At 43.6% G+C, this 27,873-nt stretch overlaps 1 protein-coding gene and 1 non-coding gene across 5 annotated transcripts in view; both read left to right on the top strand.

Annotated features, from left to right (window-relative positions):
• The first annotated feature begins 4,226 nt into the window (after positions 1 to 4,226).
• NISCH (nischarin) overlaps positions 4,227 to 27,873 on the top strand; it is a 117,298-nt gene continuing 93,651 nt past the window's right edge. For 3 of the 4 annotated variants that reach the window (XM_040359402.1, XM_040359401.1, XM_040359404.1), the window contains exons 1-6: positions 4,228 to 4,415; positions 11,410 to 11,493; positions 15,811 to 15,993; positions 18,977 to 19,025; positions 21,537 to 21,700; positions 24,472 to 24,567. In XM_040359402.1, the coding sequence (XP_040215336.1) occupies positions 4,329 to 4,415; positions 11,410 to 11,493; positions 15,811 to 15,993; positions 18,977 to 19,025; positions 21,537 to 21,700; positions 24,472 to 24,567 (663 nt within the window). In that variant the 5' untranslated portion in view covers positions 4,228 to 4,328. Of the gene's footprint in view, positions 4,416 to 11,409; positions 11,494 to 15,810; positions 15,994 to 18,976; positions 19,026 to 21,536; positions 21,701 to 24,471; positions 24,568 to 27,873 lie in introns of all 4 variants that reach the window. The other variant, XM_040359403.1, reaches the window with a different exon arrangement.
• On the top strand, positions 24,153 to 24,343 carry LOC120946304. The gene has a single exon (XR_005750661.1). It is a non-coding gene; the product is annotated as a U2 spliceosomal RNA (small nuclear RNA).

Raw genomic sequence — 27,873 nt, 5'->3', positions numbered from 1 at the left:
TAGAAGCACTGTGGCATATGGATTGTATGCTGACACACTGATCTAGATATATGATTTAAGTTTGAAATCACTGTGTCACTTTTGTATGACTCATATATTTCTTATATTTTTTATTGTTTGTATTCAGGTTATTCACACTTAATATTTCACTTTTATTGTTTCACTTTAAGCATTATTAAAATCACTGCTCCTGAAAAAAATGCATTTTTAAAACTTTTTTTTGCATAGATACATGTCCCCTGGGGAAGGACCCAGGTCCCCAAACACTTTTTATGACAATAACTTGCATATTAGCCTTTAAAATTAGCACTTTTGATTTTTCATGTTCGTGTCCCATAGACTTTAACGGTGTTCGCGTGTTTAACCACTTAAGACCCGGACCAAAATGCAGCTAAAGGAACAGGCCCCTTTTTGCGATTCGGCACTGCGTCGCTTTAACTGACAATTGCCCGGTCGTGCGACGCCGCTCCCAAACAAAATTGGCGTCCTTTTTTTCCCACAAATAGCGCTTTCTTTTGGTGGTATTTGATCACCTCTGCGGTTTTTATTTTTTGCGCTATAAACAAAAATAAAACGTAAATTTTGAAAAACATGCAATATTTTGTACTTGTTGCTATAATAAATATCCCCCAAAAATATATTTTTTTCCTCAGTTTAGGCCGATACGTATTCTTCTACCTATTTTTGGTAAAAAAAAATTGCAATAAGCGTTTATTGATTGGTTTGCGCAAAATTTATAGTGTTTACAAAATAGGGGATAGTTTTATTGCATTTTTACTAATTATTTTTTTTTTACTACTAATGGCGGCGATCAGCGTTTTTTTTCGTGACTGCGACATTATGGCAGACACTTCGGACAATTTTGACACATTTTTGGGACCATTGTCATTTTCACAGCAAAAATGCATTTAAAATGCATTGTTTACTGTGAAAATTACAATTGCAGTTTGGGAGTTAACCACTAGGGGGCGCTGATGGGGTTATGTGTGACCTCATCTGTGTTTCTAACTGGAGGGGGGTGTGGCTGTAGGTGTGACATCATCGATTGTGATTCCCTATATAAGGGAACACACGATCGATGACCGCGCCACAGTGAAGAACGCGGAAGCTGTGTTTACACACAGCTCTCCCCGTTCTTCAGCTCCGGGGACCGATCGCGGGACTCCAGTGGCGATCGGGTCCGCGATTCCCGTGGCCGAGGTCACGGAGCTTCGGACCGGGTCGCGTGTGTGTGCCCGTGACCCACGGCTGGGCATTATACAATCACGTACAGGTACGTGATTGTGCCCAGCCGTGCCATTCTGCACAAATTGGTCATAAAATGTAATCTGATCTTCATCTAAGTCACAACAATAGACAATCACAGTCTGTTTAAAGCGGAGGTTCACCCTCAAACTGAACTTTATAACAATCATTTCTGCAGCCTTAATGTATGCCTCTAGCGTTGTCTTTTTTTTTTCAGATCTGAACCTTTACCTGTCTTCAGCCTCACTTCCGGGTCTTCTTCCCTGCGGGGAGTGGGCGTGTCGCTCCTTTTCCCCAACGGGGAGCTCTGCGCAATGTCTCCTGGGAGTGAGTGATGAGAATCCCAGGAGAGGCGCTGTGCTGTAATCCCGCGATATCTCGCGGGTCACGTGACTCGACAAGCGGGTCATGTGACTCGGAAAGCGGGTTATGTGACTCGGCAAGCGGGTCATGTGACGTGGGCGGCTACGAATTCTCCATTTTAGGTATGGAGTATCCCGGAAGGACATCCTGCTGGGCTTCACAGTGCCCACAAACAAGATGGAAACGTCCATCTATGGATTTTTATAAAATATCGTTTGCGGGAGAAAACAATTCCTGGCAGCTAGAAGATTGGGACACACAAGTTCCTTATTTACCAAGGTAAGAGCGGCAGAAGGATTTAAAAAAAACAAAAAAAAAAAAAAACCTGTGGAACCCCCGCTTTAAACTAATAACACACAAATAATTAAATGTTACCATGTTTTTATTGAACACAATATGTAAACATTCACAGTGCAGGTGGAAAAGGTATGTCAACCCCTAGACTAATGACATCTCCAACAGCTAAATGGAGTGAAGTGTCAGCCAACTGGAGTCCAATCAATGAGATGAGATTGGAGGTCTTGGTTACAGCTGCCCTGCCCTATAAAAAACACACACCAGTTCTGGGTTTGCTTTTCACAAGAAGCATTGCCTGATATGAATGATGCCTCGCACAAAAGAGCTCTCAGAAGACCTACGATTAAGATTTGTTGATTTGCATAAAGCTGGAAAGGCTTAAAAAAGTATCTCCAAAAGTCTTGCTGTTCATCAGTCCATGGTAAGACAAATTGTCTATAAATGGAGAAAGTTCAGCACTGCTGCTACTCTCCCTAGGAGTGGCCATCCTGTAAAGATGACTGCAGGAGCACAGCGCAGACTGCTCAATGAGGTGAAGAAGAATCCTAGAGTGTCAGCTAAAGACTAACAAAAGTCTCTGGCACATGCTAACATCCCTGTTGGCGAATCTACAATACGTAAAACACTAAACAAGAATGGATTTCATGGGATGATACCACAGGGGAAGCCACTGCTGTCCAAAAAAAACATTGCTGCATGTTTACAGTTTGCACAAGAGCACCTGGATGTTCCACAGCAGTACTGGCAAAATATTCTGTGGACAGATGAAACCAAAGTTGAGTTGTTTGGAAGAAACACACAACACTATGTGTGGAGAAAAAGAGGCACAGCACACCAACATCAAAACCTCATCCCAACTGTGAAGTATGGTGGTGGGAGCATCATGGTTTGGGGCTGCTTTGCTGCAGCAGGGCCCGGACGGATTGCTATTATCGAATGAAAAATGAATTCCCAAGTTTATCAAGACACTTTGCAGTAGAACTTAAGGCCATCTGTCCACCAGCTGAAGCTCAACAGAAGATGGGTGTTGCAACAGGACAACGACTCAAAGCATAGAAGTAAATCAGCAACAGAATGGCTTAAACAGAAGAAAATACGCATTCTGGAATGGCCCAGTCAGAGTTCTGACCTCAACCCGATTGAGATGCTGTGGCATGACCTCAAGAAAGCAATTCACACCAGACATCCCAAGAATATTGCTGAACTGAAACAGTTCTGTAAAGAGGAATGGTCAAGAATGAAGCCTCGTACACACGGACGGTTTTCTCGGCAAGAAAACTGCTGGCAGAGCTTTTTGCAGAGAAAACCGGTCGTGTTTATGTTTTCTCCTCGAGAAAACTGCCGGGAATCTCAACGAGAAAAATAGAGAACCTGCTCTCTATTTTCTCGTCGGGATTCTCGTCTGCGTGTTTCCTGACGAGAAAACTGTGTGTGTGTATGTGGCTACAAGCTTACCTGTCCTCCGGTAAGGACGCGCATGCTCAATGAGGCTTTCACTATAGCGCAAGTATTTATAATTGTTCACAATCTATGGTATTTAAAGCGGAGGTACACACAAAAAGTGAACCTCCGCTTTTCGGGAATGCAGATACCTATGTATTACAGGTATTTTCACCCACTTCCAGGAAGAGACCCCACTGTCTTCTGGGAAACACAATGCTCCCAGGAGACAGCGGGGACCAGTGATGTGCGGCTCACACATGCGCAGTAGGGAACCGGGCAGTGAAGCCGCAAGTCTTCACTTCCTGATTCCCTCACCGAGGATGGCGGTGGGGGCAGCCGAGAGACAAGCTATTGCTCGGCCTCGACTGCCGACATCGCGGGTGCGCTGGACAGGTAAGTGTCCATTTTTTTTAAAGTCAGTAGCTGCAGTATTTGTAGCTGCTGGCTTTTAAAAAAAAAAAAATTGGGAGGCCCTTCCGCTTTAATCGATGTAACCCTATCTTTTATATTTTACCAAAAATGGGTATAATATTGTGTTTTTTTGCACAAAAAAAAACTGAAAAATGCTTTTGATAAATAACTGCAAATATTGTGTGACATAGAAAAATGCAACTACCACCATTTTTTTCTCAAAGACCTCTGCTTTCAGAAAATATATACTTTTTGGGAGTTTAAACTAACTTCTATTAAAAAAAAATAATTAAAAAAAATGTAATTGTGCAAAAAATGAAAACATTATAGAGAAGTGGTTAAGAGAATTGTTCATTTTTCCAGTGAAATCCATTCGCAGCAATGCTGAGCTCACAGCGGGACCTCCTCCTCCCCCACACTGGAGGGACAGGGGGGTGATCTCGGCCATGTGTTCGTCTGTACGGGTTTCAATAAAGTTTTTTGATCGGGAGCTCTGCAGTAAACAAACATGGCGGCGGCTGCCGGAGGGACCGAGTAGAGGAGGAGAACCGAGTCCTGTACCGAGCGCTATGGAGGGGCTGGCGGGCTTCATGGAGGACAGTGACGAGCACCGGGCGGTGGCCATTGTCGGCTCCGAGTTAGTGGAGAATTACACGGTGAGTGGGCGGGGCCTGTGTTCTATATAAAGAGGCCCTGTCATGTACTGTGTCCCAGTTCAGTCACCTCACTCTTCATAGAGGACATTAATAGTGCTGGTAATATACACCACACAGCATCCCAATTCACCTTCACTGTCCCCAATTCACCTCCACTGTCCCCAATGTGTCCTGAACGTGACATAGATGTCATTGGGGCTCATGAACACGGTTCACCATATACTTAAAGTGAGTCTTCAGTCTGCCTCATTAAGTCGCTCCCCTCCCTCGCAGGGTGTCGCCATTATGGAGATGTGCCCATGGACTTTGCTTAGTCTTTAGATCCTGGCATCTGAGTGCACGCTGTGGAAATGACATGCACGCGCAGACAGAGGTTTCCTATTAGCGGTGTTTGCCCGTGGGGCGAGACCCGGGACTCAGGAGGTAGATGTGCTGTAGGACTCTCGGGAGCCCCGCGGCACATCTACGCGCTCTGAGGGTGGCGACAAAGTCTCGCCCAAGTGAGAAGAGCGCAAATAATGTCCTTTAACCACTTGCCTACTGGGCACTTTCACCCCCCCTGCCCAGTCCAATTTTCAACACTGTTCCAATTTGAATGACAATTGCGCGGTCATACGATACTGTACCTATGTGACATTTTGTCGCATTTTTTTATTTATTTTTTTAGACTTTCTTTTGAAGGTATTTAACCACTTAAGACCCGGACCAAAATGCAGCTAAAGGACCAGGCCCCTTTTTGCAAATCGGGACTGCGTCGCTTTAACTGACAATTGCGCAGTCGTGCGACATGGCTCCCAAACAAAATTGGCGTCCTTTTTTCCCCACAAATAGAGCTTTCTTTTGGTGGTATTTGATCACCTCTGCGGTTTTTATTTTTTGCGCTATAAACAAAAATAGAGCGACAATTTTGAAAAAAATTCAATATTTTTTACTTTTTGCTATAATAAATATCCCCCAAAAAATATATAAATTTTTTTTTTTCCTCAGTTTAGGCCGATACGTATTCTTCTACCTATTTTTGGTAAAAAAAATCGCAATAAGCGTTTATCGGTTGGTTTGCGCAAAATTATAGCGTTTACAAAATAAGGGATAGTTTTATTGCATTTTTATCAATTTTTTTTTTTTTTTTACTACTAATGGCGGCGATCAGCGATTTTTTTTTTTTTTTTTTTTTTTTTTTCGTGACTGCGGCCATTATGGCGGACACTTCGGACAATTTTGACACATTTTTGGGACCATTGTCATTTTCACAACAAAAAATGCATTTAAAATGCATTGTTTACTGTGGAAATGACAGTTGCAGTTTGGGAGTTAACCACAGGGGGCGCTGAAGGGGTTATGTTTCACCTAGTGTGTGTTTACAAGTGTAGGGGGGTGTGGCTGTAGGAGTGACGTCATTGATTGTGGATCCCTATAAAAGGGATGACACGATCGATGACACCGCCACAGTGAAGAACGGGGAAGCCGTGTTTACACGCGGCTCTTCCTGTTCTTCAGCTCCGGGGACCGATCGCGGGACTCCAGCGGCAATCGGGTCCCGCAGCTTCGGACCGGGTCGCGGGAGCGCACCCACGGCTGGGCTTAAAGATCAACGTACATATATGTTGATGTGCCATTCTGCCAACGTATATGTGCAGGAGGCGGTCCTTAAGTGGTTAATTACCACTGGGTTTTATCATTTTTTTGCTAAACACGAAAAAAAGATGAAATTTTGAAGGAATTTTTTTTCTTCTTAGTTTCTGTTATACAATTTTGTAAATAAGTAATTTTTCTCCTTCACTCATAGGCGGCACTGATATGTAGCACTGACAGGTGACACTGTTGGGCCTGCGCTGACAGGTGACACTGTTGGGCCTGCGCTGACAGGTGACACTGTTGGGCCTGCGCTGACAGGTGACACTGTTGGGTCTGCACTGACAACAGAGCTCCCAACTGTCCCGGATTTGGAGCAATTTATACTTCATATTCCCATCGCACACATTCCTGGATGAGCTCTCAGATTAGGGTGCTGCAGCAACAACCCGCTGGGAACTGGTTCAAGTCACAATGTAGATATTTGCCAGCACACCATGGAACGACGTAAATAGCGTCCAAACGCATGATTTATTGCATGATCACAGCACAGGAGAGTGCAACGTTTCTGAGTCACGTAGGACCCCTTGGTCAGGCATGATCTATCACATGTATGAAGAAAGGGGTCCTACGTGACTCCGAAACGTTGCACTCTCCTGTGTTGTGATCATGCAATAAATCATGCGTTTGGACGCTATTTACGTTGTTCCATGGTGTGCTGGCAAATATCTACATTGTGATTTGGAGCAATGTCCCTCTGTCTCTCATTATCCTCCTCATTTGTCCCTCATTTTGATCTGATCTATATAGATGTATATAAAATGCACTTTTTATCTATCAAAAAGTGTTTTCCAGCCCTAAACGTTTCATCTGATTTCTAAATGGCTGCATTTGTAAATTCCAAAAGCCAATATAAAGGAATAGTAGTTGTAAAAAAAAGCACTTGTGGGTTTAACCAATCTTATTTTTTGTACAATTCTCCTTTTAAGGGGGCGTGGCAAGGGGCGTGTCCTATGCCTGCATACTTTTGCTGATAGGTGTCCCTCATTCCCATCTCACAAAGTTGAAAGGTATGTGACAATCCAGTACACTAATAATCAGTGCCCTGATTGTCTGTGTAGATGTCATCACTGTGGAATGCCGCTTACCGGCTCTCAACTTCACACGCTGTCAGTGAGAGGAGAGGAATGCTGATAACTGCCATTTCCAGTTTACACTGTGATCAGCTGTGATTGGACACAGTTGATCACATGGTAAAGAGCCTACGTCCCATGCTGGTTTCACAAGCGCATTTTGTTTTTTTAGTTCAGTCTAAACTAAACGGATCAAAAACGGATACGGATGTAAACTTTTACATTCGTTTTCATGTACGCTGAACTGAACTTCAAACACTGTATATAGCTGGTTGCTAAGGAGGGGGCCAAATTCCTAACCAGTGAGTCATCAGCTGTCAGCGGGGTTCCCCACAGACAGCTGAATAAAAAAACGGCCTAGGGTCCTCCCCAGGTCCATAGCAGGCCCTTCAAGTCCACACCAAATAAAAAAAAAAAAAACGGTGGTTTGCAGCATGTCAGGAAAGGGAGGGAACAAGTGAGCGCCCCCTCCTGAACCATACCAGCCCGCATGCCCTCAAAATGGGGGGGTTGCTTGGGAGGGCAACTTCACGATTAGGATGAGGGTCTGCTTTAACCACGCCATATAGAGCCGACTCACAGCTCTGCACGTTCGGCTTCTTTCGGAAACGCCGTGACTACACATTACGGGGACGGGGCCTTATCCGCCGGGGGGAACGGACGTCAATGAATCATCAATCATCAATCATCAATCATCTGGGCGACCTCCCAGATAACATTCCTCCTCGGCAGAGAAACGCCTACTCCCGCAGGGAGAACTACCCGGAAGTCGGGTTGCAAACATAGATTACAAGGTACGTACAGCCTAAAAAAAAAAATTGCGGACTATACTTGTTACAAGTATAAGGAAGTTGGTCTGATATAATTGTTATTAGGGTGAACCTTTGCTTTAACTTTCTCTTTATACTCTCATAGTACATTACTACATTTTGTGTTTGTCAAAACGACAATTTGGGGAGAGTTAGACCCCTTTCACACTGAGGAGTTTTTCAGGCGGTACATCGCTGCTATACCGCCTGAAAAACTCCTGCCCAGCACCTCAATGTGAAAGCCGGAGGGCTTTCACACTGAGGCGATGCGCTGGCGGGAGACAAAAAAGGGGAGCGGCGTGTATACCGCTCCTTCATCGCTCCTTCCCATTGAAAACAATGGGAAACCGCAGCAATATCGCCCGCAATGCGCCTCTGCAGAGGCGCATTGCGGGTGTTATTAACCCTTTATCGTCGCTAGCGGGGGTCAATACCGCACCGCTAGCGGGCGATTCCCGCGGCAATCCCGGCGGTATAGCGCCGCTATTTTTAGCGGCGATATACCGCCAACGTGGCTCCCGGCCCAATGTGAAAGGGGCCTAAGTATGCTAGACAAAATCCTGCACACACACTTTTGACAAAAAAATCAGACGATTGTACAACAATCAAACCGTGTGTACCAGACTTTTGTGTTATTTCTGTGTGCTGCTTTGTTCCTCTGCTATCAGCATGAATTTCTCCTGATAAGTTTTTTCCTGACGCCAAGAGAAAAAAGGTGCCACAGGAGGGACCTCAAGCTGATTGACAGCATTGGCTCTGTTCCTGTGTGCTGTGTGAAGGGGGGGGTGCGTCTCTTCACTCCAATCGGCTCTCTTCACTGAGGTCTGCAGCATGTGATTTTAGTTCTTTGCCCCCTTTTACAGCTCAGACAAGTTTTATTAATTTTGGACTTTGAACAGATGTAGGGAAGATAGGGTGGCATTTACTCAGCTACAACTTGTAGGAGGATTTGTTTCATCTGTGTGTCACCTGAGGCCAGTCACTGGGTATATGTGGGGGTTGACAGCCCATTTATTTGAAAAAAGGTGGAAGTACAATTTTGTGTAATACAATGCACTGCAACACATGATAGCGTGTTAACGTAAATTGTGATGTGCAGAATGGATGGCACTTTATCGTGCCAACACTAGGGCCGAAACAACTAATCGATTAAACGGTGCCATTTTTTTTTTTTTGGTTGAATATACTTCAATGGAGAAGCTGCAGAAAAGCATGAAATGTGTTTTTGCTGCAATTTGTGTTTTGTAAACTGCCCAACAACAAATTGGCCAAAAAAAAATAAAAAGGCTATTATCCGATTAATCGAAACAATAAATCGGCCAACTACTCGATTAAGAAAATAATCGTTAGTTGCAGCCCTAGCCAACACGCATAATGCACATTACCCAGGAATGTGCTGCCAATGAGGCCAATTGAGGCAGCTGTCTCAAGTGAGTTTCATGGAGGTCCCTGAGGCTGGAGTGTTCATGCTGGACACTCCACCCTCGGTGCAGATCAGAAATGCTGAGTTTGATAAAACCACAGACTTGGGGGGTTATTTATTAAAGGCAAATCCACTTTGCACTACTAAGTGCAAACTACAAGGGAAAAGTGCACTTGGAAGTGCAGTCGCTGTAGATCCGAGGGGGACATGCAAGGAAAATAAAAAACAGCATTTTAGCTTGCACATGATTGGATAATAAAATCAGCAGAGCTTCCCCTCATTTCAGATCTACCCCTCAGATTTACAGCAAGTGCACTTTCAGTGCATTTTCAAGCGTCAGTAAGCACAGTGCTGCAGGCCACTGTGTCTGCCTGGGTCACAGGTGCAGTGGCTGGTCTGAGACTTTTACTCCATGACTCTGAGTTTGCACTTTTAACAGTTTCCATGTCAGCTTGGCGCCACCCAAGGTGGCCATCTTTGCCATGGGGGGGGGGGGGGGGGCAAGAAGAATTGCCTCCTCAGGTATCCACCCCAGGCACAGTCTTAACATCACTGGAGTGCAATAATGTAAACAGACCTTTAGGGTCTAGTGAGTTCACACTTTGAATTCAGTTTGTTGATAAATTTTTTATTACCGAGTATATTTAGCTACATTTATGAACAGTTTTATTATCGCTATTTACCTTTTGTTCTGCTTTTAGTTTGCAAGTTCTTTTGTGATTAAAATGTTTGCAAGCGCCTTTATTTCTAAACATATAACCCTGAGGAAAGATCTATTGTATTTTTCCAAATTGAAGGCCTTTTCTCCCTCAAGGCTCTTTTCACATGATTTTTTACGATTTCTGATGTGATTATAGTTGCACAGAATCACTTATTATTTTTTTTTTTTTTTTTTTTTTTATCAATGAAGCCCATTCATATCAATGCAACTCAGCACAAAACAGTTTTGGAAAAGGGTCCTGTACTACTTGTGTTGTGATTCCAGCACAAGGTTTGCCCCATAGAATATACAAGCCACATCCAAATTGCACTGCATAATCTCACTGAAAATTGTATCACAGCGGTGTGAGCCAAGCCTAATGCCCTGTACACACAATCAGAATTTCGGATGGGACAAATTCCGATGGTATTTTTAGTCGGAATTCCGTTCCAGCTGTCTTGCATACACACTGTCAGACCAAATTCCCACCGTCTAAAACGCTGTGACGTAAAACACTACGACGAGCCGAGAAAAATTAAGTTCAATGGTTTCCGAGCAAGCGTCGACTTGATTCTGTGCATGCGTGTTTTTTTCTACGTCAGAGTTCCACACAGGCGATCAGAATTTCCAATAGGCGTTTTTTCCATCGGAAAAAAAAAAAACATGTTATATTTCAAAAGTCAGATGGGGCCCACACGCGGTCGGAATTTCCGATTGAAAAAAATTCCGCCTGACTTTTTTCAGCGGAAATTCCGATCGTGTGTACAAGGCATAAGACAACATTGGTATTTTCTGAGAAAAATGAGATGACCATGTATATGTACAGTATGGGGGCTGTTGGGAGGCATGATGTCATACACCCTCAGCACTGCGACAGTCCTTGTATCATTCTATAGTTTCCCCAAATAAGACCGTTAGGATTCTAACTGCTCAACTGTCCTGGGTCATCTTTGTCCTATTTTTTTTATTTTAAGATGGGCCAAATATTTTCAATTGGTGAAAGGTCTGGACTGTAGGCAGGCCAGTAAAGCACTTGGACTCTTCTATTATGAAGCCATACTGTTGTCATAGATGCAGTATGCAGTTTAGCATTGTTCTGCTGAAATATGCAAGGCTTTCCCTGAAAAATACATTATCTGATTGCAACATACCGTATGTTCCTCTCTCATAGGTGTCATAGAGTTCTGTGGCACACTTTTATGGTAAAATAAGTACAGGTTTTACATGTGTAATAAATCTGCTACCTATTTACACATTAGATCTGCCACCTTACTGGAAAAATATTTTCTTTTACATTTTTTTTTTTTTGGTCACCTAAAAATAATATTCATACATTTTATGTTTTTTTTTTGTTTAGGTATATATCATCGAGGTCCAGACTGGTGTTTATAACTGGAAAGTTAAACATCGTTACAGTGACTTTTATGATCTCCATGAAAAAGTAAGTAAAATCAATATGGTAATCCTGTAACTACCCTGGATAATTGAAGCTGAGCATATGAAGAAACTGTTTGTATTGAAAGACTTTGGGCCAGATCCACAAAGAATTACGCCGTGTAATTTCAAAGTTCCCGCGTTGTATCTTTGTTTTGTATCCACAAAACAAGATACGACGGAATGAGTGATCGATCCGACAGGCGTAATTAGCTAGATACGGCAATCCACGAACGTACGTCCGGGCGGCGCATTTTTTTACGGCGTTTGCGTTCGGCTTTTTCCGGCTGCTCTTATGAGGCGTACTCAATGTTAAGTATGGCCGTCGTTCCCGTGTCAAAATTAGAATTTTTTACGTCGTTTGCGTAAGTCGTTCGCTAATAGTTATTTGCGTAGAATGACGTCACCGTCGTAAGCATTGGCTTGTTCTGGTTTAATTTCGAGCATGCGCACTGGGATACCCCCACGGACGGCGCATGCGCCGTTAAAAAAAAAACGTTGTTTACGTCGGGTCACAACGTATTTACATAAAACACGCCCCCATCACATCGATTTGAATTGCGTGCCCTTACGCCGCCAAAGATACACTACGCCGCCATAACTTACGGCGCGCAATTTTTGAGGATTCTAAAAAAAAAGTAAGTTACGGTGGCGTAGTGTATCTTAGATACGCTACGCCCGGCGGAAATATGCGCCGATGTACGTGGATCTGCCCCTGTGTATGTATCGCAGCAGGTGGCACTTCAACAGGATTATGATATGGTGGTGTCCTTCCACCGACCCAGCTATGCATGTACTGCTTATTGGGTGCCCTGAGGCAGTCACCACCATTCTGATACACAGATTTTTTTTGCTGTATTTTGTTGCTATTTGTTCACTTATTGGGGTATTATTAAGCAACATGATGTACAACCCCAATTCCCCCAAAAAAGTTGAGAAGCTGTGTGAAATCTATATAAAAACATAATGCAATGACTTGCAAATCTCATTACCTATATTTTATTCCCAATAGAAAACATATCAAATGTTTAAACTGAGAAAATGTACGATTCTAAGAAAAAAAAATAGGGTAATTTAGAAATTGATGGCGGCAGCATGGCTCAAATAAGTTGGGACAGGGCAATGTTTACCACAGTGTAGCATCCCATCTTCTTTTAACAACACTCTGTAAACATCTGGGAACTGAGGAGACCAGTTGCTGGTGTTTGGGAGAGGAATGTTGTTCCATTCTTGCCTCAGGAAGGATTCTAACTTTTCATCTGTCCTGGGTCGTATTTGTCATTTGTCGTTTCAAGATGAGCCAAATATTTTCAATTGGTGAAAGATCTGGACTGCAGGCAGGCAAGTAAAGCACTTGGACTCTTCTATTATGGAATCTTCAATACTGTTGTCATAGATGCAGTATGCAGCTTAGTTTTGTCCTGTTGAAATATGAAAGGCCTTCCCTAAAGACGTTGTCTGGGTGGAAACATATGCTGCTCTAAAACCTGGATATATTTTTCAGCATTGATTGTGGCTTTCCAGAAGTGCAAGCTGCCCATTCCTTGTGCAATAATGCCCCCCCCCCCATACTATCAGAGATGAAGGCTTTGGTACTGAGCACTGATAACAAGCTGGAAGTTTCCTCTCCTCTTTAATCTGGAGGATGTGGTGCCCATGGTTGCCAAAAACGACGTTTGATTTGTCTGACCATAGAACAGTTTTCCCACTTTGCAACATACCTTTTTAAATGAGCTTTAGCCCAGAGAAGACTGCACTGTTGCTGGATCATGTTCAGATATGGCTTCTTTTTTCCGAGATGGACCTTTAACTACTTGCTGACCTGCCGCCGTCATTCTACGGCGGCAGGTTGGCTCTCCTGCGCGAGAGCCCGTAGCTCTACGTCGGCTCTCTCGCAGGCCACTAGGGGCACGCGCGCGCCCCCGACTCCCGTGCGCGTGCCCGGCGGGGGCGATCGCCGCCGGGCACACGCGATCGCTCGTTACAGAGCGGGGACCGGGAGATGTGTGTGTAAACACACAGCTCCCGCTCCTGTCAGGGGGGGAAATGCTGATCCTCTGTTCATACAATGTATGAACAGAAGATCAGTGATTTCCCCTAGTTAGAACACACCCAGGGACATACTTAACCCCTTCCCCGCCCCCTAGTGTTAACCCCTTCCCTGCCAGTGGCATTTTTATAGTAATCCAATGCATTTTTATAGCACTGATCGCTATAAAAATGCCAATGGTCCCAAAAATGTGTCAAAAGTTTCTGAAGTGTCCGCCATAATGTTGCAGTATCGAAAATATTACTAGTAAAAAAATAATATTAATAAAAATGCCATAAAAATACCCCCTATTTTGTAAACGCTATAACTTTCGCGCAAACCAATCAATAAACGCTTATTGCGATTTTTTTTTTTTTTTTTTTTACGAATAATATGTAGAAGAATACGTATCGGCCTAAACTGAGGGAAAATTTTTTTTTTTTTTATATATTTTTGGGGGATATTTATTATAGTAAAAAATATTATTTTTTTTTCAAAATTGTCGCTCTATTTTTGTTTATAGCGCAAAAACTAAAAACCGCAGAGGTGATCAAATACCACCAAAAGAAAGCTCTATTTGTGGGGGAAAAAGGACGCCAATTTTGTTTGGGAACCACGTCGCACGACCGCGCAATTGTCAGTTAAAACGACGCAGTGCCGAATCGCAAAAAGTGCTCTGGTCTTTGACCAGCAATATGGTCCTGGGGTTAAGTGGTTAAAAGGGTTTAAATCATTGCATTCTGTTTTTTTATGTAGATTTTACACAGCTCTCCAATTTTGTTGGAATTGGGGTTGCACTGTAACCGCACAAGTCATGCCAACATGAGAATTTCCCTGGCAGCTGGTTACATTCAACTTATCTGGAGCCTGGTGATGAGTGTTAAAATGTTTTTCTTTTTTGGAGGTTGTATAATATCATAAACCCATTAGGAATGTGTTGGTTTGTGCATTCAAAACTTTTTTTGTATTAATTAATAAAGATTACGTTCTCTTTATATTGAGGCAGATATCACTATAATGATGTTGTTTTGGAAGTATCTTATTTATTTTTCTGTAAAAAGTAGCCCAGGTTTATTTGCATTGTGTCCAAACAGTGTAGACTCGAGAGGCAGGATGGTGGAAGGATAAAGGAGTTGTAAAGGAAAAAAAAAATTTGCCTAAAATTAATGTCTGCAAGGTAGACAGACAGAATAGTGTAATGATTCTGTTAAAAAACAAGTAAATACCTATTAAATTCCTTCATCTATATCACCTCCGGCTTCCTAGTTTCTGTTCTCTCATTCACTTCCTGGTTTGCGGCGCTCGTTCATGTAAGAACTACATTTCCCAGTATGCATTGCGGCACGCCCAGTAATTCACACCTCCTTGAAGTCTCTAACACGTAGAGAGCGTCCTGCCGCACAGATGTAGTTCCCAGGAGGGGGCGAGCACGTCACTGACCACCGCAGTAAAGCCTCCCTTCACCGTGGTGAGTAACAATCAGACAAGCAGGAAGTGAACAGAACAGAGAAGAAATAGAGCAACTTCTGAGCAAAAACGAACAATGAGGAAGTGAAAAGAGGAATGTCTGCCGGTAAAGGATGCTTATTATGAATTTTTTTTTTTCCTTTACAACCCCTTTAAGTTTTAGAGGAAAAACATTTGCTTGTAACTTACCTTTAACCTATGTCTCTTGGCCTGCTGGTTATGATGTATGAAGATAACCTACTTTTCCATGTTTCATTATGTGCTCAGTTTGAATTTTTAAATAGGTACAGGCATACCCCGCATTAAGTACACTCACTTTACATACACTCGCAACTAAGGACATACCCGCGAGTGTATGTAAAGTGCCTTACAAGTACTGTACAGACATTTTGCAGATGCACTAGAAGGAGCTGAAGCTCCGAGAGCATAGCCCGCCCTGTTCCAGTGTGCCCCTGACACCCCCACTACAGTCCCCGAGACCACAACTACAGCTCCTGACACCCCCACTACAGCCCCTGAGACCACAACTACAGCTCCTGACACCCCCACTACAGCCCCTGAGACCACAACTACAGCTCCTGACACCCCCACTACAGCCTCTGCCCCCCCACTACACATTAGAAGTGAAAAAAAAGGTATCGTTTCACTTTAAGTACATTTTCGTTTTACATACATGGTCTGGTCCTTCTGTGTACTTAAAAGTGGGGTATGCCTGTATACTGTAATAGTTCCAGTCATTATAGATGGTTAATGCATGCAATGTATTATTATTTGAAGAGCAATTTCATTCTGTAATCTGTATTATGATTTTTTTCTCATCTGATGTAGCTAACAGCAGAGAACAAAATCGAACGAAATTTGCTGCCTCCTAAAAAGATCATTGGAAAGAATTCCAGAAGCTTGGTGGAAAAGCGTCAGAAGGATCTGGAGGTCTACCTACAAACGCTGCTTGCAAAGTTTCCGGTTACTGTTCCAAGAGCTTTGTCCCATTTTTTGCACTTTCACTTATATGTAAGTTTCTTACGGTTTTTATGTTAGGGACATGTAATTTAATTTTGGTGGCATGGTACAAAGTTAAAGAGGAAGTAAACCCTGATGGGATTCCTGGAACTTGGGGAAACCCCTGAAAATTCCCCGGAACTTTGAAATACCCATGGAAACTTCCAGAATTTGGCGAAATTCCCGTAACTTGGGGCAAACCCCCTGGAAATTCCCGGGAACTTGGGGCAAACCCCCTGGAAATTCCCGGGAACTTGGGGCAAACCCCCTGGAAATTCCCGGGAACTTGGGGCAAACCCCCTGGAAATTCCCGGGAACTTGGGGCAAACCCCCTGGAAATTCCCGGGAACTTGGGGCAAACCCCCTGGAAATTCCCGGGAACTTGGGGCAAACCCCCTGGAAATTCCCGGGAACTTGGGGCAAACCGCCTGGAAATTCCCCGGAACTTGGGGCAAACCGCCTGGAAATTCCCCGGAACTTGGGGCAAACCGCCTGGAAATTCCCCGGAACTTGGGGCAAACCCCCTGGAAATTCCCCGGAACTTGGGGCAAACCCCCTGGAAATTCCCCGGAACTTGGGGCAAACCCCCTGGAAATTCCCCGGAACTTGGGGCAAACCCCCTGGAAATTCCCGGGAACTTGGGGCAAACCCCCTGGAAATTCCCGGGAACTTGGGGCAAACCCCCTGGAAATTCCCGGGAACTTGGGGCAAACCGCCTGGAAATTCCCGGGAACTTGGGGCAAACCGCCTGGAAATTCCCGGGAACTTGGGGCAAACCGCCTGGAAATTCCCGGGAACTTGGGGCAAACCGCCTGGAAATTCCCGGGAACTTGGGGCAAACCGCCTGGAAATTCCCGGGAACTTGGGGCAAACCGCCTGGAAATTCCCGGGAACTTGGGGCAAACCGCCTGGAAATTCCCGGGAACTTGGGGCAAACCGCCTGGAAATTCCCGGGAACTTGGGGCAAACCGCCTGGAAATTCCCGGGAACTTGGGGCAAACCGCCTGGAAATTCCCGGGAACTTGGGGCAAACCCCCTGGAAATTCCCGGGAACTTGGGGCAAACCCCCTGGAAATTCCCGGGAACTTGGGGCAAACCCCCTGGAAATTCCCCGGAACTTGGGGCAAACCGCCTGGAAATTCCCCGGAACTTGGGGCAAACCGCCTGGAAATTCCCCGGAACTTGGGGCAAACCGCCTGGAAATTCCCCGGAACTTGGGGCAAACCCCCTGGAAATTCCCCGGAACTTGGGGCAAACCCCCTGGAAATTCCCGGGAACTTGGGGCAAACCCCCTGGAAATTCCCGGGAACTTGGGGCAAACCCCCTGGAAATTCCCGGGAACTTGGGGCAAACCGCCTGGAAATTCCCGGGAACTTGGGGCAAACCGCCTGGAAATTCCCGGGAACTTGGGGCAAACCGCCTGGAAATTCCCGGGAACTTGGGGCAAACCGCCTGGAAACTCCCGGGAACTTGGGGCAAACCGCCTGGAAACTCCCGGGAACTTGGGGCAAACCGCCTGGAAACTCCCGGGAACTTGGGGCAAACCGCCTGGAAACTCCCGGAACTTGGGGAAAACCCCCTGGAAATTCCCGGAACATTCCCCGGAACTTGGAGAAATCCAGGGAAATTTCCAGAACTTGGAAAAATTACTTGAACTTGATTTTTCGTCACTTTTTTTGTTGTGTTCGTTTATGTGCAAAGAGAGATCACACAAATACAAGGATAACATTTATTAAAAGTAATGACCGATACATATAAAGAAAATATGACCAGAATACTTAACTAAAGATACTGTTGTGCCATGAGTGCCTCCAATTATAATTGGCATGGCACAGGTGACCACAGATGCATGCATGCATGCATGCATGATTGCAAGCTCTGAAGACGAGACACGTATTACAGGCTGTGCGTGTGTTATATAGGGAAATGGTCAACCCTTTCCTACTGGAACAAAATGACCTTGTATTCCTAAAGGAGTGGCTTGTCAATATAGTCATTTTACACTCGCATTGAGTCAACTAAATTTTGTCATTGTATAGCCCCTTTAATACCTTAGCCAAGGCTTAGAGACATGTTTATATATTGTATGGCACATTAGCTAGGTTTAGAATTCATTATTTGATATTGTGAGCAAATAATAATAAAGAAATATGCAATTTCCCCCATTGCTTGGTTAAATCCCGGAATTCCACAACGGGTAAAATCCCATAATTTCAGAAATTGGGAATAACCCAGAATTCCAGAATGTGGAAAAGTCCCGAAACCTGATAATAAAATAACCCCAAATTCTAGAACTTGGGAAAATTCTGAAATTCCAGAACAATCCCAGAATTATAAAAACTTGGAAAATATTTTTCTTATAGATTTTAACTTTGTTGCTAAAACTGTGGTCTTTTCTGATTTCCTTTTTGTAAGTAATTTTGTATTTTTTCCAGGGTTTTAAAGATGAGCTACACCCAAAAGGGGAAGTTCCACTTTAAGCACTCCCTTCAGCCCACATTTGGCATGTAATTTTTTTGGGGCTCCTCCTAACAATTACACCCCCCCCCGCAATCTTCTGGCACTACACATTACAAGTCCCAGAAGATTGCAGGACCATTCGGAGGTGCAGTGCGACTCGCGCATGCTCAGTTCGCACCCGCCTGTGAAGCCGCAAGCTGTCACAGGCGAATGCCCACAGTTGTAATGCCAGCAAGAGGAGAGGGAGAGAATGGAGAGTTTGGGTGGCCACATTGCTGGATCCTGAGACAGTTAAGTGTGTGTTTATTAAAAGTCAACAGCTAGACTTTTTGTAGTTGCTGAGTTTTAATAAACACAAAAACAGCTGGAGCTCCTCTTTAACTAATCTACATATGTAGCCTGGCTACTTTTCATTAGATGCGCTGTAAACTGAGGAATTTTCTAGTCATATGATGGTTCAGTTCATTTCCTTTAGCGATTTGTGGTTGTCACATGCTTCCTGGAAGTCTCATAAAAGATTGTTTTGTGCTTTCAGGAAATTCATGGAATTGCTGCTGTTCTGGCGGAGGAGCTTTATCATAATGGTAAGACATGTTCATTTTAAAAAAATAATAATTATGAAGACTTATAAAAGATTACATGTTAATAATTTATTGGCTCCTGCAGAATAAAAATCCGCAATATCCTGTCTGCAAACACCACTCAGCGAGCAGTCTGAAGCAGAAAATAGGACTCCTAGTCTTCTGTTTTCTCCATTCATTACAATAATGGAAGCTCGGGGCCCTTTCACACTGTGTTTTTGCTGCAGTTTTACATTGCTGAAAAAAAATGTCTCTCTGCGGGTGTGTCATGTACCTGGTGACAGGGCAGCCATCAGAAATGAGATGGGGCCCCTTGCACAGCTTTAGACCAGGGCCTTCCCCCCCCCCCCCCACCACATCCACATTCTCTCATCTCCATCTCTCCAGCTGAGACCCGGGGGAGGGGTGCTGAAATAAAAGTGTTTTCTCTCCTCCTCAGCCGTGAACTGAGAACAGGGTGGCGGCAGGGCCCATGGGAACATTCGGGCCCCTTACAGGTGTAATGCCTGTACCCCCCTGATGGAGGCCCTGCCTGGTGGAGATTGAGCAGTAGAGAGAGCTTGTAGTGATAACAGGTATTGAAGGACACGGAGTGGCGCGAGGGCTGATGTAGTAGATGGCACCGTCTGGGCCTTGGCAGAGACCTGATGGCTGGAGACCACTGGGCAGGTACTGAAGACAGGAACTCCCTGTCGCTGGAAAAGCAGGCAGAGGCATAGCCGGAATGGAAGCCAGGAGGTCATCAACAGCCAAGCAGAGCAGGTACCGAGACGTGAGGCAGAGACTAAGACCGGGTACATGTCGGGTTTGGTACACAGTCAGGCAGCAAGGTACAGGAACATAAGACAGGAGCCTTATTTCCTGTGTAAGTTCTGCACTTTGAATGCATGGAGGGGAAAGACTGCTATAGATAGATGCAACTTATGTTGGAGGATTTTTTTTTATAATATTGTAAAATTGCTATAAAAAAATCGCTATAAATGCTAAGATTAGGTGCATCCAAAGGTGTACTGAATGAATGTGCAAACAGTGCAGATAAGGTGACTCGGGTGCATAAATAAAATCACAACGTAAAGATAATAGTATATGCAGTTGCAGAGGAAATCGCAAGATGGTGTTATGCTCCAATCAAAATGAATGACTGGACATAACTGTAATACAACAATGGTGGATGAATAAAACCGTGAACTGAATAAGAGGGCAAAGACAAATAGGTGACTGTATAATGTAAGTAAAATCACATCATATGAATGGTGGATGGAACCGCAAGATTGTCCAATTGTTACAAAGTGTAAATGGTGCAACTGCGACTCAGTCCAAGAGGTGAAGAAAGAGTGCAGAAGAGTGCTGGGTGCAGAAATAGAATCGCAGCATAAAGATAATATATGCAGTCGCAGAGGAAATCGCAGGATGGTGTTATGCTCCCATCAACATGAATGACTGAACATAACTGATATACACCAATGATGGATGATGCAACTGCGACTCAGTCCAAGAAGTGATGCAATTTAATCAAATCAAATTGCAAAGTGCGAGTGAAGTGCTGGGTGCTAAATGACATCAGCAGGTGGCAAGGTGACTTGTTGGTGAATCTTCGGTGTATGGTGACACCCGAAGGTGTGCTAGAAAATTACCTTACAGCTGCTAGATAAGCAGCTTTCAATAAAACCAATGGAATCACACGTGGTAGAGGGGATAACTCCTATCCGTCCTTCCAGTGGTGTGGCGCCTAGGGGGTTAAGGCTTCCTTCCAGGCTGGGTGGTCAGCAAGGTAAGACAGCTCCAAAGTGTGTCACCAGGCAGGGTAGAGAAAACATAGAGAAAGTTCTCTAGTGTAATATGTTTTAAACACTCAGCGATTTATTCAAACATATAACAAACAGGGTACTCACATTTAAACAGCAGTAATGCAGTGTTTATCAGAAACGAGCAGCCAGCTCGCACTGTGTAAACGTCACTTCCGGTGTCCCGATGTAGTCATGTGACAGTGACGATACGCGTCAGACACTCGGACAGTTTAGGCCGATACGTATTCTTCTACATATTTTTGTAAAAAAAATAATCTCAATAAGCGTTTATTGATCGATTTGCGCAAAAGTTATAGCGTCTATAAAATGGGGGATAGTTTTATGGCATTTTTATAAAAAAAAATTGTTTTACTAGTAATAGCAGCGATCACCGATTGTTATCGCGTCTGCAACATTGTGGACACATCGGACACTTTTGACACATTTTTGGGACCATTGTCATTTTTACAGCGATCAGTGCTATAAAAATTAACTGATTACTGTGAAAATTACACTGGCAGTGAAGGGGTTAACCTCTAGGTGGCGCTGTAAGGGTTAAGCGTGTCCTAGTGAGTGATTCTTACTGTAGGGGGGATGGGCTACGCGTGACAAGACAGTGATCACCGCTTCCGATTACAGGAATCAGTAGACACAAAACAAACAATGTTAAGACTATGGAACTGATTTGTACATAACAACAATTTTTTTTTTTTTTTTTTTCTACCAGGTGAGCAATTACTTGTAGCGGGAGAAGTGTTTCACATGAGACCTCTACAGCTGTATGCCATAACACAATTGCTACGACATGGCAAACCAACCTGTATTAATGGAGACGCCAAAACTGACCTTGGGCACATACTTGATTTTACATGTAGACTTAAATATTTAAAGGTAAGCTATAGGTAGTCCTTTTTTTTTTTTTCTATTTGCAGGTAATTGATGTAATTTGTTTAAAAATCAAGCTACGTCATTGAGCCCTAAGTTGCAGCCTATTGGTATGATACATTAAGGTTAATGCTGAACTCCAGGTAAACTGAAAACTGATAAATACATATACAGAAACTGTTTTCACTGCCAAAGATATGTATTTATATTCATCCAGTTCTGAGATTTACACAACTCAATCAGTGGATCGAACATGCAATGTCGGCTCCTGCCCAATACCTCCAATACAGGCTTTCAGTTAGAAAGCTGGAGAAAGATTCATTGACTGAGGTGGTCCCGTCCCTAGCGGCATGTTACACCCTGAATAAGGATGTAACATGTTGCTAAAGGTGATCTAAGCCTTTATTGAATACACAGTTGGATTAATATGTGTCTGTTATATCTGTCTGGAGTTCAGCTTGGGAACAAAATTTGCATTAAATTGCTTAATAATTTTATCAATCATTATGTTTTTTTATTTTATTTTTTATAGGGCTGTTACTGATCAAATTTTTTCTGTTCGATTAATCGTTCTTTTTTTTTTTTTAATCGATTAATCAACTAATTTCGATTAATTATAACGCACATACAGATCCAACTACTTTTAGCTGATCTCCTTGCAGGCTGATTCCCAGTGCAGCTACCAACCACTGAAATAATGGATAGCAGGATACAAACAAACACACAAAGGCAGCGCTCGATGGGAATAGCATTAAAACTTTTATAGTCTTCAAGTAGGTAACAAAATAAATATTGCACTGGAGATAAAATCGATGTAGCTACATAAACTGTAAAAATGGTGCGAGTAATACCAAACGGTAACAAAAGCAGCCATAAAAACATGTAGGTAAGTATGATACTGGTATAAAAACTCCCTGAAAACCCAGAAGCCGGTGGAGAGGTGAGTACCAATCAAAAGAATTTTAATCGATCAAAAAGATTTTGATTGATCAAAAAAATTAAAGATTAATTAAAAGTTTATTTGCACAGCCCTAATTTTTTATGCATGTTTGGATTTTTAAATTTGAGCGATGAGACTATGGCAAAATGTAATATGATTATGTTAGGAAAACTGTGTACAAAGTGACTTTTTTTAATTTATTTTTTTACATATGAAAAGTGAAGTTCAAGTGCCTGGAAATAGTATGCCATGACAGGTGGCTCTGACCATGTCACTTCTTTGGCCAACAGTAGTCCGGTTTACTTGTGCTTACCTAAGCTCCAGTGTTGGGACCACTTATACTTAAAAGACTGAATCAGACTCTACACTTCAGAATATAATTATAAAGCAGGGTTATTTTAGTTCAACTGGCAGGCCGAAGTAAAAAAAAAAAAAAAAAAAAACTGTCAAATCCCTTCAACACAAACAATGTTGATGCAGGGATCTCTCCCCCTGTGTCTTAGTATTCTGACAGCGGGGAACCTTAGTTAGGGACCTTAGATTGTAAGGTCATTGAAGGTGGGGACCGATGTGAATGTATATGTAAAGCTCTGCATAAATTGATGGCGCTATAGAAGTGCCTTTTAATAATACTAAAGCTGAACGCTGGCATTACTTTCCGGCTTGTGCAGTTGTACAACCTCCTGTCCTGTACTAAATGAGCTTATTCTAGTTTCCCTGCACACTGTGAGGTCCTTGCAGTACATTAGAAGCTGCAGCAATTCAGATGGAGCCCTTGTTTTCTGGCTGGAGGACATCCAACTTTCCTCCTCCGCTTTAGTGTCACTAGTCCGCCCCTTTAATTCATAGGACTTCATTCATTTTAATCATGGAGGTGCAACTATACTCCTGCCTTTGAAATCCTACCCCTCCAGACTGACACTCATTGATCAAGGCATTTCAATGTTTGCATAACTCCCCTCAAGTGCCAACCAAGTGCTTGCATCTGGGCTGAGGGCACTTATGAGGAGGTCTGAGGCAGGGTGCTGTGATGTTTTCGGGCATGTACAGTACCCCACTAACCCCTCGCAATATCCATGATCTGGCTGTATTGTATAGAGAAGCACAGAGGCCAAGTGATGAAACCACTAGTTTTAACATGACATAGAAATGGTTGGGGACTTTGAATGAGGCATGTAGACTGCCGCACCAGCACATGCCTCCATCCCCGAAATTGGAACAAGAAAAGAAGTTTGGGACTTTGAATGAGATGCGATTTGATGCAAACAGTAGTAAAGTAATAAATGCGTAATAACCAAGCTCAAACTTACCACCCAAACAGCAAGCCACCTTCAACTGTCTAACTGTATGTTAAAAACAGAGGATTGGTTGCACACATTTGCAAATGCATGGATAAGCTACAGGCCACTAGTTTTAACATGGTATGTTATAATAACAGAAGGGTATTATTCAAAGTGTCATTATGTTGATGACAGAGGAAAAAAAAGGAACCAGGGAAGGCAAAATATCAATAGATTAATCACTTCTCAGCTTTTTGGCTAAGATCAAGTGTAGTACCTGTTCTCATCAGTTTATTATCTGATAAGTCCCCTATCTGGGGACCATATATTACATGGATTTTTAGAACAGGGAGATGGAAGAAGAGCTTGCAGTGTCCACTCCACGCATCAACCTGGTATTGCAGTACCTCCAGGACTGGGAAAAAAATATCAACAGATTAAACCTCAGCTTTAACATCAAAAAGATGTATTATAGGTGGAAAGTGTGTTCCCTTCTGCAATGTAATTGTTCTGGAAGCCTTGGTTTAATTACAAAATAATTTTTCGTGGTTTTTCAGATCAGTGGTTCAAAAGGTCCAGTTGGAACAAGTAATATACAAGAACACCTATTGGCGTATGATCTATCGGTATTTAAATCACTTTGTCAAGTAGAGGTAAGAAATATACCAAGTGATCATACTTGTTGCAGCGTTGTTGATCATATATTCTGCATAATTGCAGGACTGGCACTTCTGCAGTCTGCCTTTTATGTATGCCATTGTTTCTTCTTTTTTTGGTATATATTGCTATCAAGATAGTTTATTGTTGTCAACTCCTTATTAACTCTAAGACCCCTTTCACACTGGGGCCACCTTGCGTTGGCGTTTAAGCACTGCACGTTTTAACGGCACTTTTTGGACGCTAGCGGGGCACTTTTAACCCCTGCTAGCGGCCGAATAAGGGGTTAAAAGCGCCCTGTGTTGCGGTGCTTCCGAATAGCTTTTCAGGCACTCTGGAAGCACTGACCATTCATTTCATTGGGCTGGATGTTTTGGGAGCGCTGTATACAGCGCTCCCAAACCACCCCAAAGAGGCTGCTTGCAGGACTTTTCCTAATGTCCTGCAAGCGCACCGCCCCAGTGTCAAAAGTCACACTGAAATGAATGGGAGACGTTTTTCAGGTGCTTTACAGGCATTATTTCTAGAAAACTGCCTCAGTGTGAAAGGGGTCTTAATACATTCTCTTCTAATGGTCACATATCTAGCATCTAACTATTTTAGTCAGCATTTCCTGAATGCACATCACAGGCTGACAATTCAATCTACTATTGGCTAAGCAGCTTCCTTCCGGTGATTGAACCCTGGCAAAGCAAAGCTGTAAGGACAGACAGCTTAACCTTTCTCACTCCCAGCATTCCTTCAAATGGAACTATATTTTTTTTACATTTTGTGTGGAGAAAGGGAGGGTTATGACCCCTTTCCATTTTTTTGCCCTCTGTGTCACATTGAGAAGATTCCATTTCACTTCCTGTTCCATAACAAAAACAGGATGTGAGGTGAAATCCCCAAGTGGGGTCATCCTTGGTTGTCACCATAATGAGTGTCCCCATTGTAAGTTTTCCCCTGTATTCTTGTTATGATGGCAAGGAATTTCTTTCCGTTCCACTTTTGGTGATAGCGGTGAACAGGCTAAATAGAAATGTGTCGGTCACAGACAGCAATACAAAACTTTGCAGGTGCTCGAATACCCTTCCAATCTATATCCCAATCTATATCTTTTGCTGTGTTCTTAGATGAAGGGCGCCTTCACTACCTTTTTAAAGAAGCTTGTTCTTTTTTGCTTGTTGGATTTCTTCTAGAAAGTGGAGGACCCTGCAATGATAGCTTTTTAGATGTGTTAGGGCCTCTTTGGGCTTCTAGGATTAGGTTTCTCAAATCTGCGGTCACCTGGTCCTCAGTTTAAATGAGAAGTGCAGTCAAAGCTCATTTGGCTGTACTTCTGTGGCTCACAGGAGTGCATAACGAACTGCACTCCTGTAACGTGTTTTCAGCAGACAGCGGGCTGGAGTTGTGAGATGGAGTTGTGAGGACTGAGCGGTTGGCCATGTTTGATCGCTCGGTTCTCATGCCGCGTACACACCATCACTTTATGTGATGGAAAAAAACGAAATTTTCTGTGAAGTAAAAAACAACGTTTTTGAAACATCAATTGTCAAAAACGATGTTACCTACACACCATCGTTTTTTCACAATGTTCTAGCAAAGCGCGGTTACGTTCACCACTTTTTTCTATTGAAGCTCGCTTCATAACTAGCTTCTGGGCATGCGCGGGTTTAAAAACGTAGTTTTAAACGTCGTTTTATGCTACACACGGTCAATTTTTGTGAAACAAAAAACGACGTTTTGAAAAACGACACATAAAATTGAAGCATGCTTCAATTATTTTTTGTCGTTTTTCACAAGACATAAAACAACGTTTTCCCCCACACACGGTCATTTAAATTGACGTTTTAAAAAATGACGTTTTTTTTCATCACATAAAGTGTTGGAGACGGCGGGGGACAGATGCTGCATCAGACTGATGCTGCATCCAGCTAGGCAAGTATGATTAAAGCGGATCTCCGCCGGAAAAAAAATATTAAAAGCCAGCAGCTACAAATACTGCAGCTGCTGACTTTTTTAATAGGACACTTACCTTCATTCGAGACCTGCGTAGTATATTCCTACATTTTACACTTACCTGTCCTGGAGTCCAGCGCCGTCGTCGGCACAGGACGAGCGATCGCTTGTCTCTCTGCTGCCCCCACCGCCATCTTCGGTGAGGGAATCAGGAAGTGAAGCACTCCGGCTTCACTGCCCGATTCCCTACGGTGCATGCGCGAGTAACGCAGCGCCGTCCTCACTGGTCCCCGTTGTGTTCTGGGAGCCGAGTCTTTCCCAGAACACAACGGGCGGGGCGGGAAGTGACGCACTTCCCGCAGAGAGGACTCCCAGAAGTGGGTGCAAATACCTGTCTTTGACAGGTCTCTGCACCCCCCCTCCCCCTAAAAGGTGTCAAATGTGACACCGGAGGGGGGGAGGGTTCCGATGAGCGGAACATCCACTTTAGGGTGGAGCTCCGCTTTAACAAAAAAAAAAAAAAGGGAATCCCATACTTCTCTTCTTTGTTCATTTTTACCAGATGGACATCCAGGCCTTGGCATATGCGAGCTTCAGCAAATGTGGTCCTTCAGGCAGCCCTGTTACCTGTTGTACCTTGTCTGTTTTAGTTTCTTTGGTCAGGCCAGTTTGCCATTTGTTTGCTGTTGCCCACCCATGATCTGGACTGCTCAGCCAGACTGTCTCATGGTGACTGATTGGCCAGCTTGTATTAGGTGATGTACAATCCAAAAAATTGGATTTTTATGCTACCTGTAAATTTCTTATCTTGAAGTTTATAACCAGACACCGGCAGTTTGAGGAGAAAGGTTTTTAGACTTCCCACATGGCTCTAGCTCATGTGCATCTCATGTGCCCAGGGAAGCCTGAGAACAACTCTCCTTTCTTTATCGTACATCACGGGACACAGAGCGGCATTCATTACTATATGGGTTATATGGAGTACCTTCAGGTGTAGACACTGGCAATCTCAAACAGGAAATGCCCCTCCCTATATAACCCCCTCCCATAGGAGGAGTACCTCAGTTTTTACGCCAGTGTCTTAGGTGTTAGTCATGGTTTAGCTTGCCTCCGCATCCTTGGGATTAGGTGAGCTACCGGTTCTGTCCAAAAAAGCCTCAGCGCTAAAGTGGTCAGTAACCGGACCCCAAACCCTTGGGGTATAGCCCATAATGCTTTTCTTTTTAGAGAGCTGGACCCTGGGCCCAGAACTTAGAAACCTTTGCGTACCTAAAGTTTTCTGTTGCCAGGGTGCTATATGGGCCCAGGACAGTGGATCCTTCATAGGAACCCAGGGCCTGAAGGTCTAGACATCCCCACGG

This window comes from Rana temporaria, chromosome 7, assembly GCF_905171775.1.
Source record: "Rana temporaria chromosome 7, aRanTem1.1, whole genome shotgun sequence".
In the NCBI taxonomy this organism is placed as follows: Eukaryota; Metazoa; Chordata; class Amphibia; order Anura; family Ranidae; genus Rana; species Rana temporaria.
This window is presented reverse-complemented; position numbering and strand designations above follow the sequence as displayed.